At 46.0% G+C, this 16,851-nt stretch overlaps 2 protein-coding genes across 3 annotated transcripts in view; one reads left to right on the top strand and one right to left on the bottom strand.

The window, feature by feature from the left end:
• Positions 1-270: 270 nt before the first annotated feature.
• LOC130582465 (E3 ubiquitin-protein ligase RNF113A-like) lies at positions 271-5,915 on the top strand. The gene is made up of 10 exons (XM_057381183.1): positions 271-390; positions 779-855; positions 964-1,068; positions 2,031-2,138; positions 2,407-2,516; positions 2,634-2,740; positions 3,248-3,337; positions 3,998-4,091; positions 4,575-4,681; positions 5,077-5,915. Exons 1-10 carry the CDS (start codon positions 288-290, stop codon positions 5,154-5,156), a joined length of 981 nt encoding a protein of 326 aa, XP_057237166.1. The 5' UTR covers positions 271-287; the 3' UTR covers positions 5,157-5,915.
• A 988-nt stretch (positions 5,916-6,903) lies between these two features.
• The window catches only part of STRADA (STE20 related adaptor alpha), a 10,720-nt gene continuing 772 nt past the window's right edge, over positions 6,904-16,851 (bottom strand). Inside the window, exons 2-13 of one of the 2 annotated variants that reach the window (XM_057381182.1) lie at positions 16,549-16,628; positions 15,254-15,311; positions 14,312-14,340; positions 11,079-11,181; positions 10,456-10,577; positions 10,231-10,339; positions 9,992-10,115; positions 9,346-9,517; positions 8,658-8,762; positions 8,250-8,491; positions 7,523-7,565; positions 6,904-7,120 (exon numbers count right to left, since the gene is read on the bottom strand). In XM_057381182.1, the coding sequence (XP_057237165.1) occupies positions 6,968-7,120; positions 7,523-7,565; positions 8,250-8,491; positions 8,658-8,762; positions 9,346-9,517; positions 9,992-10,115; positions 10,231-10,339; positions 10,456-10,577; positions 11,079-11,181; positions 14,312-14,340; positions 15,254-15,311; positions 16,549-16,584 (1,296 nt within the window). In that variant the 5' untranslated portion in view covers positions 16,585-16,628 and the 3' untranslated portion in view covers positions 6,904-6,967. The remainder of the gene's footprint in view (positions 7,121-7,522; positions 7,566-8,249; positions 8,492-8,657; positions 8,763-9,345; positions 9,518-9,991; positions 10,116-10,230; positions 10,340-10,455; positions 10,578-11,078; positions 11,182-14,311; positions 14,341-15,253; positions 15,312-16,548; positions 16,629-16,851) is intronic. The other variant, XM_057381181.1, reaches the window with a different exon arrangement.

Raw genomic sequence — 16,851 nt, 5'->3', positions numbered from 1 at the left:
AACCCRCCGGGCCTGCGGGACACGGAGGGGAAACGGGGAAACCGCCCCTTCGCCGTGCTCAGGAGGCACGGGAAGCATTAGGGGGGCCGGAGAGCGCAGGGACGGAGCGGGATCGAGGATGGAGGGTCGGGAATCGGGGTCGGGAATGGGGAACAGACCCGGGGGGGACCCGCGGGACCCCCGGCCCAGCCCGGSGCGCTGAGTCCTCCGAGCCCGCAGGGGGCGCTCGCTGCCCGCGCCGGCCGCTCCATTCGCCGCTCCATCCGCCGCAGCGGTATCGGCGGCACATGATGGCGGAGGAGAGCAGCGTCTGCAGCTTTGTGTTCAAGAAGCGGGTCCGAGCCGCGGGCAGGGGACGGCGAAAACGGCCCGGCAGCGACCAGGAGCGGGGTGAGAGCTGAGGGGAGGCGCGGGGAGCCGAGCTGGGGCGGTGCGGTGCAGTGAGGAGGCCACGGAGGGCCTGGTGCCGCCGCCAGCGCTGCCCTCAGCCCGTGTCTGTGTGGCGGAGGGAGGAACGACCCCTGAGGTTGTGTCAGRGGAGATTTMRGTTGGATTTTAGAAGGTTCTTCCCCCCCCTCGCGGGTAGTCGGACACTGAACAGGCTCGGCAGGGAATGGTCACAGCCCCAAGGCTGGCAGAGCTGCAGGAGGGTTTGGRCAGCGCGCTCAGGGATGCACAGAGTGGCATTGTCGCCTCTCCCATGGGTGTCCCCATCCCCGCGATGGCAGGGGCTGCCTCAGGGCTGTGTCGTGCCCCTCATGCCGGGCTTTCCCCGCAGAGAGCAGCGAGGAGGAGGGCAGCACTGTGGTGCGGAAGGAGCGGCGGCGGGATGCTCCCAACCCCATGATTCAGAAGGTAAGGGAGCACCTGCGCCATCCCGGTGTGCCTGCGGCGGCCTGCCGGGCTCAGCCAGGACACTGCTGGAGCCTTTGTSCCCCATCCCTGCTTGCTGTCCCCTGTCAGACCCGGCGCTGCACCAGGGAGAAACCGGAGTACGCGCCGAGCAGCAGYGAGGATGAGGATCCTGCCAAGGAGATCGGAGTCACCTACAAATCGACCAGGTCGGCGGTAAGRACGGGCAGCAGCGGGGCCTGGGGTGTCAGCTCGAGCAGGGCTGGGGATCCCACTCCTCACAGACAGAATTTGCCACTCTAAACATGGGATTAGACATTATTAGTGCATCTCCCTGTGCCCTCTTTACTCACATCCTTCTGCACACCTTGTGCTGGGTTTATTCTGATAGTCACTCCCGCCACGGGAGGCCATCAAAGGTTGACCTTTCCCTATTWGAGGGGGGAGTTAAAGCTTCACGATGCCACTGGACTTGCCCAACACTGCACAGATTTTTCAGGAGAGGGAGCACTTGGGTTAGATATGTCTAACTGTGAGGTTTGTGTTTTTATTGTTATACCATCTTTGGCTGCTCCCAAGGGAGGCAGTGTTTTGTTTGCCCAAAACAAACACTGGAGAGAATGGGAAGGGATGGGAGGAGGTGACAGCTTTGGGATTCCACAAGTTTTTGGCACCGAAGTTGGATTTGTGTTTAATTGAGTCTGGCTGTAATTATTCTTTGGTTTCTGTGCAGCTGTTCTGGAAGATGTGATAAAAGCTAGGAATAGGTATCTTCAGTCCATTAAAGAGGAATCTGAACCAGATCACTGTGCTGAAACAGAATTTTGGCCACCCCCAGCTGGGTCAGAAGTTCAGTMACATCCTGTGTGTGGGCAGGAGGGTCCTGTGATTGAAGTGTTGGACATGAGGGGGGTTTCCAGCTGAGCTGAGTGTCAAGCAGTAAAATAGATATTCCGTGACTCTGCAGGCTGAAATTTGGGAGCAGTGGGGAATTAGCACTCTCATCTCTGCACACACTAGGCTGGATCCAGCCCATGGTGAATTCTCTCTAGCAAATGCCAAAGGATGAAGCAGGTTTATCCAGTTCTTGCTCTGTGACAACCCCTCAGGTAGCCAGGGAGCTCTGTCTTGTAGAGGTGTTCTCTCCACTTTTGGCACAAGCTTTCCTTGCTTTTCAGAAACCTGTTGGCCCAGAAGACATGGGAGCCACAGCAGTGTATGAACTGGACACGGAGAAGGAGAAAGATGCCCAGGCCATCTTTGAGCGCAGCCAGAAAATCCAGGAGGTGAGTCAGCCTTGCTCCTTAGGAACTTGTGCTTTGCAGCAAGAGAGCCTGGGCTTTACTCACATCCTTCTGCACACCAAAAAGAGTCAAGAGTCTTCTTCCCTGGAAGTTTGAGAAGCCAAGAGTGTAACCCTTGCAAATAGGGGAATTCTGTGGCTTTATGGACACTGTGGTGTTAAGGAAGGCAGGGTGGAAAGACTGGTGTCAGAGTGGTGACAAATGTCATGAAGCTCTCCTGATCCTTAATCATCTCTTCTCAYTTTCCAAGGAACTGAGAGGAAAGGAAGATGATAAAATTTACCGTGGCATTAACAACTACCAGAAGTACGTGAAGCCCAAGGACACATCGATGGGCAATGCCTCTTCAGGAATGGTCAGGTGGGTTGGGATGAGCCTCGGGGGACTGGGACCACAGAGGAACTTGGGCACCATCCCAAAGTGTCTGGTTCTGGCCAGGGCCCTGCTCCAGGGCTGAGTCCTCTGCCCCCCTTTCAGGAAAGGCCCCATCCGTGCTCCGGAGCACCTGCGGGCCACGGTGCGCTGGGACTACCAGCCTGACATCTGCAAGGACTACAAAGAGACGGGCTTCTGTGGCTTCGGGGGTGAGTGCATCCTGTGTGCAGCTCAACACCAGTGTGCAAAGGGATCCAGTCCAGCTGTGACCCCGTGTTTGTGGTGCCGAGGCTGAGTCAGAGACACTTCTGTACAGAGCTGGTTATGTAACATTCCTGTTATTCTCACCAGCCCATCTGAAAGCCCAGGACCTCTAATTAGTGCTTATAGGAGTCCTGGGAGGGACCCCTGGGTTCAGTGACCCACATTCTTACAGGTATTGAGTCCACTGAGACTCTCACCAGAGTTTTCCTGTTTCTTATCCCACTTCCCATGTGCATAACTGCTGGAACTGCCCCTGTGGCACAGAGAGGATGATCCTCACAACCTGGCAGCACTGAGGGATCCTCTACTTGCTCCAGGAGCTTGGTGCTGCCCTGGAGGAGCAATCAGATTTCTCCTGCTGGGCAAAGCTCAGGCTGCCCTGGAATGAGGTATCCTGTAACACTCTGCCCTTGCAGCCTGGCTCTTATTTCCTTTTTCTTTGTGCTGCTCAGACAGCTGCAAATTCCTGCACGACCGCTCGGACTACAAACATGGCTGGCAGATCGAACGGGAGCTGGATGAAGGTCGCTATGGCGTCAACGGTACGGCCCCTCTCTGCTTTCACAGGACTCTGCTCCAAAGCTGTGCAACTCCTGCTGCAGGATGAGCTCAGGGACAGTAACGACTGACAGTGCTGAGCAGAACTGCTGCTTTCACACAACCCTGAGTCCCTCAGGGAGGGTGGTTTYCCCTGGCTCTCTGTGAAGGAGAGCACTGCTGTTGGTGGGTCGAAGCTGTGAGCTGTGTGGAGCTGGGGACATGGGACCATCTGTCCCCTGGACACCCAGGAGGTGGGATGGCATTTGTCACTCAGTGTCTGTAGCTGTGGCCCAAAGTAAATGKGGGGAAAAGGGTGTTCTCTGGTAAGCTGGAGCCAGAGCTTGGTGGCAGCTGGTTTGGAAGAAAGTCTGAAAAACAGGAGGGGGCTGGAGGATCTTTCTCTTTATAGCAGTGAGTGGGTGGAGTAGAAAAGAATTTTCTCATGAGATGAGCAGCAGACCTGCTGGCTCATTATCCCCAATTATAGCACAGTCCCACTCGTGTTACTGACATCAACAACACCCAGATGCCAGAGCTGCATTGTTTCCAGCAGAGATTGAATCCCACCGACTGTGCTCTCCCCTTACATGTTATTTCATGCCCCACACATGGGCTAGGCTGGCCTCTCCTCATTCCACTCTGGTTCACTTTCTCTTCTKCAGATGATGAAAACTACGAGGTGAGCAGTGATGAGGAGGACATGCCTTTCAAATGCTTCATCTGCAGAGGTTCCTTCAAGAACCCTGTGGTCACCAAGTAAGTGGCAGTTTGGCATGAGGAGCCACATGTGAGCTGAACTGACAGTACACAAGTCATTCATTCACTGCTAAGCAAAGAAAAACCCAGCCCAAGGGCTGTGGGTGKAACGTGCTTGTCTGCCATAGCTCTCTGGTGGGTGGGGGAATCTCACAACTGCATCTGGAGCATCCCCTTGGAAGGGATCTCCAGCCCTTATTCAAGCACGTTTTAGATTAGATTTCCACAGATACTGCCTCATTGCCTCATCTTTTCCCCTTAAGATTTTGTTTTCATGTCACCATCCCTGGAGGTGTCCAAGGAACTACTGGACATGGCACTCAATGCTCCAGTCTGGGTGATAGGGTAAAGTCAAAAGTTGGACTCGATCTTGGAGGTCTTTTCTAACCTTGATGTTCCTGTGACCAGCAGTCAGTGGTTTCTGACTCCAGGACACAGTGACTGTGTCTGGTGATTTGCAGTGGCCTCTGCATCTCCATACAGGTGTCGGCACTACTTCTGTGAGAGCTGTGCCCTCCAGCACTACCGCAAATCCCAGCGCTGCTACGTCTGTGACAAGCAAACCAAYGGGGTCTTCAACCCTGCAAAAGGTATGGGCACCTGTGGGACAGGGGGCTGCCAGGGGAGCAGCAAAGGCACCAGCTCCTGATGGATCTTCCTGGTGCTGGGCCTCTCTCTGAGCTGGAGTTCACAGCTCTTAGTGTCACGAAATATTAAAATCATGGATGCAAAATGAGCATCTGTGCTTGCCCGAGGCAGAGGGAAGGGGGATGTGCCACAGGAGCAGAGGCAGCAGCTTGTGTGGTCCATAATGCACTGGGGGAATGATTTTACCAGTTCCTGTCTGGACTCAGCAAACAAGGGTAGCTCCAAGCTGAACCTCTGCAGGCAAATGATTTTTGGTAGCTGCCCTGGTCCTGGATGTTCACAGGGGTGGGACAGCCCCTGCACCCAGAGCCTCATCCTGCCTGTTGCTGTTTTTCAGAGCTCATGGCAAAATTGGAAAAACACAAAGGGGAAGAAGAAGAGGAGCAGCAGTCAGACCATGGAGAGGATCCACAGTAGCAGAGCACTATTTTGTATATAATTGAATAAAGTTTTTGTAGGAGAAAAAAAGTTCACAGCTGTAGCCAGGGGTTGTGTATCCARCCGGCAGCTACTGCAGTTACTGCTGATTTATTCTCTCCTGTTTTGGTTCCTGGAACTCAAGACAGGGACAAAACTTCAGTGGRCAACACACCTCTTGAATCAGCCCCAGTAAGACTTCCTAACAAGGCAGGAAATTAAGATTTTACTAATAGTAAGATTAAATCAGGAGCCAAACCTGATCATAGGGAGGAAGTAGAACTGGGCCTGCCCTTAACAAACACCCCTGCAACTGGGARAATTTTACTGAAATTTTCAGAAAAGAGCAAGCCCAGGTATTTGCAACTTGTTGCTTTAGTTGAAGTATGTTTGTGAAGCATGAAGGCAGCTGCCATAAACTGGTGAGCTGTATGAAAATAAGGAAGTAAAAGCAAGTGTGCACATCCACCCTTTTTCACCCTCTGATTCACTCCACCATCCTGCAGAAACAGCAGACTTAAAAAACAACTTCAGAAATATTTTATTTGTTTTGGAAAAAAACTAGAGTAACAAACTTTATCTGGGCTCAAGTATGGTTTATARACACAAGAAGGACCTGTTGCCAGCACCACTACTCCCATCAACTGCACCTACASAAGGATTCTCAGTGCTTCAGTAAAGAGTAGACGACCTCCAGCACCCATGGTCCTTGGAAAAATCAAACTAAAAGCCTTAAATACATCTCCAAAAAAAACCAAACACCATGGAATGGGGGAGAGCTGCCACACCAGCAGGGCAGAGTCACACAGCCACGAATCACAGGGAGCCACGTGAGCAGCTTTTACCTGTCAATCAGTGAGGGAAGGCAGAACAGCAGTGATAATGGAAAGGTTAAAGTTCAAYTCTTTACAGGAGTCATGAGCAAGAGGATCAGCATGAAAATCAATTTACTTTTCCTCTGTGCCAGGGTAAGTCACTGAGAACAGGCAGCTAAGAGTGTTTCATGCTGTGAAACCAGCCCAGCTAACATGAAGTTCAACTGGAAGGGGATAAAAAAGCTGGTACGTTGTACAGGCATCCACACTGCTCTGGTGACCSAGGAAACTGGAAGGGGAGGCTGGAAGGCCCTGTCTGACCTGGAGCTCAGAGTGCTCAGCATCGAGTGACAAGTTTTCAAAAGCCCTCTCCAGACTGGAACAATCCAGTGCTGTAGAGAAATGTCCAATACAGCAGGAGTGCCTAGAATGGCATCAGGTTGTCTTTGATCTCCCATTTTCCATCAAAGCAGTAACTAAGAATATAATTCACTTTTTCCCCCTGCCATTAAAACTTGCCCTGTGACAACACTGTTACAGGAACCTGACTAATTCTAAGAGAATGCCCAAAACTAAGAACTGCCCACCTCCCCTCGACTCTAAGGCACCCTTAAAAGAGAAAGAACCAAAGAGGGCAGGGACATGCAGCTTCAACTGTGATAGGAGGACGCCAGTGACTTTTAAAAACACATAAATAGAGACCATAACTACATGGACTCAGTCAAGCCCCTCAAGTGCTCTACCAGTGCTCAGCTGCAAGAATGAGGGCTCYGGGCACTGCACCATCTGGAATACTCCACAGCTCCGTAGGTTGATCCTTTTCCAGCTCAGGTCTGTCCAAATGTATCCAGGCTACTTCTTAAGTAAACAAGCAGTTGAAGTTCCTTCCCAAGGACCTGTAAACTCTTCTGTAACATTCATCAGCTTTTATGAACAGGACCAATAAATTACAATGTCCAGAAAGCTTCTCCAGAACTTGGTGTAGTCCCTATATTTCTAGAATTCCCAGTCATCCACATCCAGCTGCTCCAGGTTTGATACCAACCCAAAAATGCCACTGGGATCCTGGGGCAGTGTCCCTTCCAAATTGGTGATGGGGGTGACGGGGCGCAGAAGTTCAGGGAGTGCTTCGGAAGCGCGGCGCTTGATCTGCACAGGAAGGACAGAATGAGGAAATGGGGCTGCTCAGGTGCTGCTCCACACCCAGCATTGCAGTCAGAAACAACAGGCAGAAAATACACACATCACCCTTTGGTGTCGTTAAGGAGCAGGTTAGAATTGCCTCGCCCCAGAACTCAGCAGCCTGCAGAGTTGAAGAGCTGTTGTAGCTCCCAGGACAGGCAGATTTAAAACCTCTCTTAACTAAGAGATGCTTCAAGAACAGCTCAAGCACCTCCCCAGAGGATGCGACGATCACACTGCACTCCAATTAGTCAAAAAACTCAATCCTTCAGATCACARAAAATTCAGCAACTCAACATCCCCACCCTCACAGCAAGACAACTACAGCAAAGCCACCAGCCTTTACCTGTAGGTAAATTAGTTCCTTACCTGCTTAAAAAAGGGGTGGCCGAGCAAAGTGCCTGCGCTTGGCCTGTGGAAGAGAGGTACAATGAGGGAAGCACACAAGAAAATGCGTCAGTGCTTGAAGTCAGGTAGTGGGAATAAGACAAGACCAGAGTCCTTCCCACCTCTCCCATTTCTCAGCTATTGGTTATCTCCCGTTTTTGAGCAGTACCACCGTTTATTAAGCATTTACTATCCTGCAATATTTTATGCAARTTCAACCTCCTTGTAATGTTTAAGTTACATACTTGCACCCCTCCACATCTGGCCAAGGACAGTTCCTGAAAATTCTGTCATGGCTACAGATTGCCCTCACTACAAAGAATAATGCAGCTTTGATCACCTCCCATCATTGCTCTCTGCTGGCTGAAAAGCAGCCATTAGCAGTGAAGGGAACTGGGTATGAATGGTCTCACAAGGGCCAGAAACTCTAATTGATGTTTATTTTCTTGATGTGCAGCACCACTCATCTCCAAAGGACGGTTGCAAAGGAATTCTTCAGGCTCTCATACAGGAGGTGCTCAAAGTGTTACCACTGCTCATTTTACACACCTGGASTGCTCTCCTCAACAGATGGGGCACATCCTCACTCCACTATACTCTCAGAAAGAAAACTCTACACAATCTCTGCTGAAGATTATGGAACTTATTCCATAGTTTAACCAGCCCTGGAATAGTGCAGGTGGGAAGAGCAGCTTTCACCTGGCTTTACCTGAAATCAGGGTTCCTCTGGAGGCACTGCTCCACGAAGTTATGGAAGTAGGTGGAGAAGGTGCGGAGGTAGGGGTGCAGGGCTGGCTCCCCGTTGGCCGCACGCACGTTGCTCATGGCCGTGCTCTCCCCCATCCCRTAGTTTGCACTGGAACGGGAGGTTTTCATAGTCAGCTCATCAGCAGGAATTGTGGTGGTGTCTAGCAGGCAGGGAACAGTTCCATTGAGCTTTTCCAAGAGCATCTGGAAGAGCAGGAGCACAGGAAACATCACACCAGTAAGCAATATCACACACAGTCGAGGTTTCCCATTCAGGTAGGCAGGACACTGTTCTGTGTTCACATCCCAGTGCAGCACAGCAGCTCCATGTGCCAGGATGAAGGACGAGACAGGAGCTTGCAAACCTTACCTGAGTAGAAGGCATGTCTTTAAATGGGACGTGTCCATTTGCCAGCTCACARGCCGTTATCCCCACACTGTAAATGTCAGATTTTGCATCGTAACCTTGCAGATTCTACAGGAAAAGAAAAATTAGCTTCAGAGACTTGGATGTGAATGATTGGGCAATACCCATGACTCGACTGCAAATCAGCAAACCTAGATGATTAGAGCAGGAACAGTGCAATCCACAGGTAGACTGGTTTATTATAGTGAGGGTTTTTTTGGTTTGTTACAACACACAGTTAAGGGCAACATTTATGTAACTGRAATCAGCCAGCCTGTAGGGATGGCATCTGCCCTGGGTAACTCACATTTACCATAACACTTTGTTAATGAGATAATCTGYATAGGTGCCTACAATTAAACTATTTAGTTGAATAGATCAAATTCCACCCACTTGCCCTATATCCACCCCAAATGTTTCCTTTAGGCCTCTCCCTTCTTTTTTCTTGCATTCATGTACCCTTCYCCTTGCTAGGGGTCACTGGTTTTAAGATAAAAAGAACAGAAAAAAGGGATACAGCTCATTACAAGAAAGGAACTCTGCAGTTCTCTTGTGTCTCCTACCCTACACACCCTGAACTTGCCCCGAAGATCTCAAAAAATTATACAGATACAACACATCACTAAACACAAGCAGTTTCTTTCAAACATACCTGCTGCAAAACCTCAGGACTGAGCCAAGGCAACACTTTGATGCTGTATTTGGGGAAGTCATGAACAACTTTGAGTCGTTGCCCATGGTTGATCATACTCAGGTTACTCCGCAGGCCAGAGAGATACACCTTCCCATCTACAGAGATCAGGATATGGCTGGCTTTAACACTCCTGGGGAAAAAAAGGGTAAAACAGTCAGGTTCTCTGGCCTTTACTAAACAGCTCAATGCATAGGACAATACCTGATCAGCTTCCCACCACGAGGTAGGAWGAGAGACTCCTGAGACTCCTAACAACCATCTTTGAATATCAGGCAAGATCAATTAACAGGATTCTATTCATCCCCTTTCCAAATTCCCAAAGAATGTTTCTGAGGCAAGGAGAAATGCAGGTCTAAATGTTGGGGATTGTGATTTCAGCTACACAGTGYTCTTTGGGATAAGTTTGCTCCACAATGACACTTTCATGCAGCTTAGTAAGATCAGTAATATCACTTCCCACGAGTATAAAACTGATTTGCTCTAACAGCAAAGTAATACAAAACKTAATGTGTTCCGTGTCTCCTGATTCATCCTCTGCTCTACTCTGAGTAGCATTTCCAAGAACTTCCACCAGAAGAAAAACAGTTGGATGTATTTTTAATACCTATGTACATAGCCCATATGGTGGATGTAGTCAAGTGCTTTCAAGACGCCTTGGAGGATATAAGCAATGGCCAATTCAGTCATCCCATCCGTAAAATGGGTACAGATTAAATCTTTTGCAGAACCTAAAAAGAAACAAACCACCACCTGTCAGAACAAAAGCCCCAAGGACACTTCAGCTTTTCAATTTCATTTCACAGAATATGACAATCAGATAAAGGTATCCCCTTCTCCACTTACCATAGGCCATGAAAGAAGTCACTACCCACAGCTCATTGTCAGCTATGAAAGTTGCTTTGTATGGCACAATGTTAGGGTGGTTGAAGAGCTTGGAAACATGAAGCTCCCCCTAAAATAAAAGGTATTTTGATTAAATTTAGTAAATGCAGAAACGTGACTGCAGTATTGATAAGCAGAGCTCTTGCTGTCTATCCTCTTCTAAACTTGCATGATGATTGATGTTACCTGCAAGAACGTGACCATTTCATTTGTGCAGGCCTCCAAGTTCACTCTCCTGACTGTGACATACTCTCCTGTGGGTTTATACCTGGCCAGRTTCACAACCATCAAGTCCTCAAAGCCTCTGCCTGAAAAACAAAGCATTGAAGCTTCAGTAAAACTTTTAGAAGCACTCTGGAGATCTCCTCTGTCCCCTGATCCTTCAATAATCTTTACCCTCCACTCACTGAAACTATTTTTGGCCTTGTAAAAGAGTAATTGTTCCATCCGACACCACTTCCTTTGGCATGTATCCCACTGAGAGGAATCCTCCTAGCCAGTAGAATTATTCTGTCCTTCAGATTCAGGACTGAAGCAGAAATAAAGTGATTAAGAGCACCAAGGACAGGTTTCAGGCTGCTTCTGCTGACTGTACTGCACATTCAGCATCATTACCCCACCACATGCTCCTCCCAGGTACAAACCTTTAAGACTGGCATSTCATTTTTTTATTCAAATGATTTTAAAATTAAATATGACAGGCATCCAATATAAAAAAAATAAGCAATCAATCAAGAAAAGGCCGACAAATCTGCAGAAATTATTTTCTTTACAAAGCAAACTCTGATCTTACAGCTCTCCAGAATTACCTATGATAGTGAGCAACTCATAGCAGCTGCTGTCTGGTAGRAAGTTGCTCATGGTGTCCCTTTTAGGGGAAGAAGCTATCGACTCGGAGCTCGCCTCATTTGTCTGAGGAAAAAAAATGAAGTCAGGTCAAAGGAAATAAAGATCACTTGCACCTCATCAGACACTTCAAAATAATAGGAATACAGGARGGGATTTAACTGCTGTCAAAATAATTTTAAATAGTCATTTATCAATTGAAATTCAGGAGATGCCTCATTTCAGAAGATCCAGACATCTGTGTTACAAAACACGTAACAAGTARGTTGTTAATCACTGTAAGCTAGAATTTATTCAGGAATATTTTGATAAAGCCAATTGTTATCCCCCAGGACAGCCTAAAAACTGCCTTTTTCTTATAATTACAAACTTCTGTGCCACCACCCTGTTGCCTGAGCAAGAGCCAAAAGGAAGCTGTTCACAGGCCTTCTCTGCACTGTGGCAGTTGGTGTTCCTGGTGGATGCTGGGGCTCCTGGTTTTCAGCTGCTCACCTGGGATAAGCCCAGCACAGCTAAAGCTGCTTAGCTGAATGGTACAAGTGATGAAAAAAATCAGATACACGTGAAAAGAGAAGCRCCAAATGAAAGCAAAAACTGCAATGCATTAGTGCTTATTAAAAAAAAAAAGGGAAAGAAAAGCACCCCCACACCACACAGGGAAGCAGCATTCCCAAGCCTGTCAGCTTTCCCTCACTCCATCTGACACAAAGCTTTCTGCCTTATTTGCATCCACAGAAATCTTCCCCAGCAGGATTTTGCAGATGATAAACTTCAATGTTCTTTCAAGTTCTTTTATACCTTCCAACTTCTTCAAATTTTCAAAGTCATAAGGAGAGCATCCTAACGGGGATTAAAATTTATTTGGTGTCTAAAACCTTCTTTAGTTATCTCAAATTTCCAGCACATTAACTCCTCCTGGCATTTGGAATGCCAGCTCAATTTTTCCACCTCATTCTTCATCAACTGCAAATGCCCTTTATCAGACCTTTTCTCATGGTACATGAAGCAGAAAAGGTTTGTGCCTTTCCCTACCATGACAGCAAATTCCCCTTTTCATTTCCATCACTGAAAGACAGAAATAACACAGTGACAGCTGAAAAACAAGGAACTTGCTGTTCTACTCTACGCCCAGGGTAAATGCAGTGCAAAGAGCACAGACAGGAGTTTGCTGTAAATTACCTCTGGGTGCCTAAGTGCACTTTGGGAGTAAATTAGAGCCACACCTTCCAAGTTCTATCTTTTCAACTGGTTTTGAACAGCACACTGCCYACCTTTAAAATAGGTATATTTTCCATTAAGGAAAAAAGGCAAAAAATTAAGATTTGTGGTGCTATGGTAGAATCTCTGCTCAAACAACTCAGTCCCATTTCAGCATAGCTAAAACCCCTAGGTTCAGCATTCCCAAATCCTTTCTTTTAATGAACACTACAGTGCTGTTCCTTGGCTCAGAACAGGCAGCAACTTTCCATTTGAGAATTCAAACTTCTGCTAAAGAGGCCTGTCAATTCTGATCTCAATTGTATCATTTATTACTTCTTCCAGCAATTCCACAGTCCTGTCAACAGCAAGATTGCCAGGAGAGACACACAGGCAGATGGAAACCTCTGAAGCAGAAAGGCACCACCAAGGAGATGGAAGCAGGAGGCTGAGAAGCAGAGTTATGGAGCAGTGACAGCTGGTGAGACACTGAGCAATATGTAAGTGGTTTGCTTTATTAAAGTCCACTCCAGATAGAGCATAAGCCAACAAAACAGATGCAAAGAATTAAACAAATTTAATCTTATTAATGGTGTAGGCTGGGTGTACAGTAATGGAAAAATACTGTGAATTCCCTATTGAAAAGTCTGCCAGTACGAGGTCTTCACTCACCTCTCCTCATGTTAGCAGTGACCAATAACAGAGTTAATGCAAAAGGAGCTCGACCAGAAATTTATCAACATCATACAACAGTTTAAAGAAAGAAATTTAAACTGAAATGTCATTTATGAGATACTGCAAAAAGCTCCTCAGTGGTTTCACACAGGACAATTTTTGGTGTATGGTCAAAAGCAGCTGCAAAATGAAGTCCCACATGACCAGTTTTATGGCATGACATTCATTTAGAGCTAGCTTTCAGCTCGGGAGCCCAGTTTAATTTKAGATAGATTGAAAGGAAATTAATCTTTCAAAGGCAACTACTAGAATAAATGCCATAACATAATCAGTTATATGATGCTTGCAAGGATCTGCATTTGCCGAATGACATTCATCTGAATTAGGAAGAGGGAATATCRGTTTTGTTCTGCTATCTTCCTCTCCACCTCCTCATTCCCTCCCTCACTTCAGCATAAAGAACAAAATCTTTCCTCCCAACCCTCTCAGCAGATTATTAAYCTTTCTCTAAAGCCCTGGTGGACAAAAAAAAAGGCTTTTATTCAGACATAAAAAGATCAAAATGAGAATCAGCAAGTGTCCAAACCCCAAGTAAACCCTTTAAAGCCAAAACAGRTTCTAATCTCAGTTTGCTTCTAGCCAAGCATGTCTAACACTGAGGAATTTTTAAAAATATGTAAATTTACTCCATTTTATACAAAACATTCTATATATAACTCTATTTTGAGTTTTGTTTGTGCCTGTAAATTACAGACACTGGCACAAAAATCAATCATAAGCAGCTTGAGCTGACACAGTTACGATCAAATCACACTTATTTCATGTTTGTAATTAGCTTAAACTAGAGCAACACCTGCACATAGAAATGTTTCACTATGGTGTGGGAAGTGGGGAATCATTTACACTATGATACTCTACTGCAAGTTGTGATACTTTATGTGTTTTGTGCTCTTTATGAACCAGACAGTGAGCATTCAGGGCCTGCAGTTGTTAACAAACACTTTTCAGAAGTCCCATAAAACTAAACTCTTCATTCTCTGAAGGATCAGAACAAAATCACCTCAAAAAGAGACCCTTGAGAGGCTGGGAGAAAGGGAATGACAAAAAAAATACAAATCCAAGAGATTAAGTTTAAATTTTTGAGTTACCACATTTAAAAACCACACACCAAAATCTCCACTCCAGGGTGAAACCTGTTTCCACACTTGTAGAGCTAAATATAGAGATGAGATATATAACTAAGATAAAAAGAAAAACCAAACTTCCACAAGGTATAATCTCCATGCAATGAACCACAGCACCACAGCCTGTACAAGTCACTTACTTTTCTCCGAGAGTCACCCGGAGGCTGCTCTGGAGTAAAGAAATTAATTGTTCACCATGTTGTGTTCAAAAGATACCCATTAAAATACAGATGGAAAACTCAGTAAATAACCCTAGTTGATACTTTTTGATACCAAATATACATGATTTTCTGTTTTGTACAAGGACATTTACACACAAAACTTCAGCACTAATCATACTGCAGTGCTATATGGGATCAAAGAGATTCAAACAGTGCTACTGCTCATGTATTTGATCTAAATGTAAGGTGACAACTTTCTTCTTACTATAACTCCAAATATTAACTTTCTGTCATGACCCTGCTTATTGCAGGGGGCTTGGACTTGATCTTTAAAGGTCCCTTCCAACTCAAACAATTCTATGATTATAAATACATTCAAAGATGACTCTCAAATACAGAAGAAATTATCTAATCTTACTTAAAGTAATAAACACTCTTTTACGCCACCTGGAAGCTCAAAATCTACACATATTTCCTATGCTCTGTTTGTTTTCCAGTCACTGATCAGGAATTCTGCATCCTAGGGGTAACTTTGTTATGCAGAAGCAGAGCCCAAATCCATCAGCTCCTGTTCCTGRGGAGCCATCAGCAATTTCAAAATCTATTCTTACTCAGAAAATTATAATTAACCTTTCCAAAGCTCAAATCCGTCTTTTGCATAGGAAAAAAAAACTGGTTATGCTAAGAAATACAGAACTAAAATACTATTGTTATCAATATGGAAATTATTTCCAAATAACTTGCTAGATCTTGGACACTTCCACATTAAATTCCTGGGCTAAGCCAGCTTGAATACCCAGATTTACAATAAGATTTAATCATCTCTTTTAGTATTAAGATACATCTTTACTACAAATTACCAAGATTTACAGCCAAAATAAAACATTTCTAGCAATGTCATTTAACAAGAGGAAAACTTACCTCCAAACAGCTCGAATTCTCTTAACCCCTCAACGATRAACTTCTCAGACACCCAACGCTGTAAGAAATAAAAATTCTCCRCATAATCAGTTATTCCATCTAGAGAAAAGTTTATTTTCCCCATTCCATTTCCACAAGAAAAAGAACCCAAACCTTTAATGATTCTACWGTGGTCTGAAAATTATTTGCTGCATCATCAGTGACATATTCACTTTGGACAAGGATATTCCCTTTTTGTGACAATGACATGCACCCAGCAACCACACAGGTACTGCTGTTATTCCCAATCAACATGCACTTGCCATGAAGTTAATATCATTTAAAATCATTCAAACAAGTTTTTATACATGCACATACAGCAAAAATAATCAGCATGTTACAACCCCCCTCATACAGACAAAAGAAGTTGGTTTTTAGGTGTATTAAGATAAAAACCAGCTTTCACTGTTTACAAAGAGGTGGTAYCTTGGAGAATTCAAATATTTTGGYTATATATCTAGTCATYGAATGCAMAATTARAACAYAAATACTCTAAAGCTGTCATTCTCTTCCAGAATTCATGTTTGAAATTCACAGCAAGCATTAGGTTGTGCAGAGGAKTGTTTCTASCACTAATACTGCTATTCAAAYATATAYRTATATATACACATAKYAYATAATAGAATAGGCAATTTYAAGCTTGCAGAGTGTTGATCATGAAGTTAAATAATCAATCACATACACTCCCATGGAAGAATTTTCTATTTAGCAAAATAATTTCATTAACAGCTAATGTTGTTTAGTGCAGGAGCAGCCGGTCCTAGAAAGCACCAATGAGCCTTTAGGTAATGATGACTCAAAATTTTATGTAAAAATACCATTTGAAAACATTAAAAGTTGTTCTGTTGCAGGAAATTTCCTCATTTAAAAAAGCCGAATCAAACAAAGCTGTTGTGTTTAGCTTTTCAAGCAACGCGCAGGAAAAAAAAATCCATAAATTGTGACACAGCTGAGGAGGCTACTTCCTAAAGAAAGGCTTTAAATAACCAGCTTTATGGCCCTTTTTCTTCACTGCAAAGCCCATTACAGCCCCTCTGCTCTGCACCCCAAGGACACACACATGTATRTGCAAGAAATAAAGGTTTTGGTGCAGGGTTTTTAACCAGCGCCGGCGGCACACCGACCCACGTCCTATAATCAACCCTATAATCAATTCTCCGTGCCCTTACGGTGCTCTCCAGGCTCAGCCACTCTGCACAAGCGCAAGGCTCGTTCTACCGAGACACGAGGGAAGCTGGAAGGTCTTCAACACTCACCCTAATGCGCTCGGGTTTACTTACAAGGAAAGACATGGATCCGCCGCTGTGGAACACACGCAGCAGAAAGGGCGGGACACCTGCGGGCACAGGGACGYGTCACCCCCTCACCCCCCGACACCCCCGGGTTCCTCACCTAACCCCGGCTTCAGGGGAGCGGTAACCCCGCTCAGCACCATCTGATGATCCCAAAAAGTACCGGCAACCCCCGAACTCCCCCCGAGCCCGGCAGTCCCAGGAGGGCCCCGGAGAGCGGTAATTTCGGCAAGCACTGGCCGGAGCCCCCCAAAACTGCGATACCTC

This window comes from Malurus melanocephalus, unplaced genomic scaffold, assembly GCF_030028575.1.
Source record: "Malurus melanocephalus ecotype Western Australia unplaced genomic scaffold, MMel_1.1 scaffold_496, whole genome shotgun sequence".
Classification (NCBI taxonomy): Eukaryota; Metazoa; Chordata; class Aves; order Passeriformes; family Maluridae; genus Malurus; species Malurus melanocephalus.
This window is presented reverse-complemented; position numbering and strand designations above follow the sequence as displayed.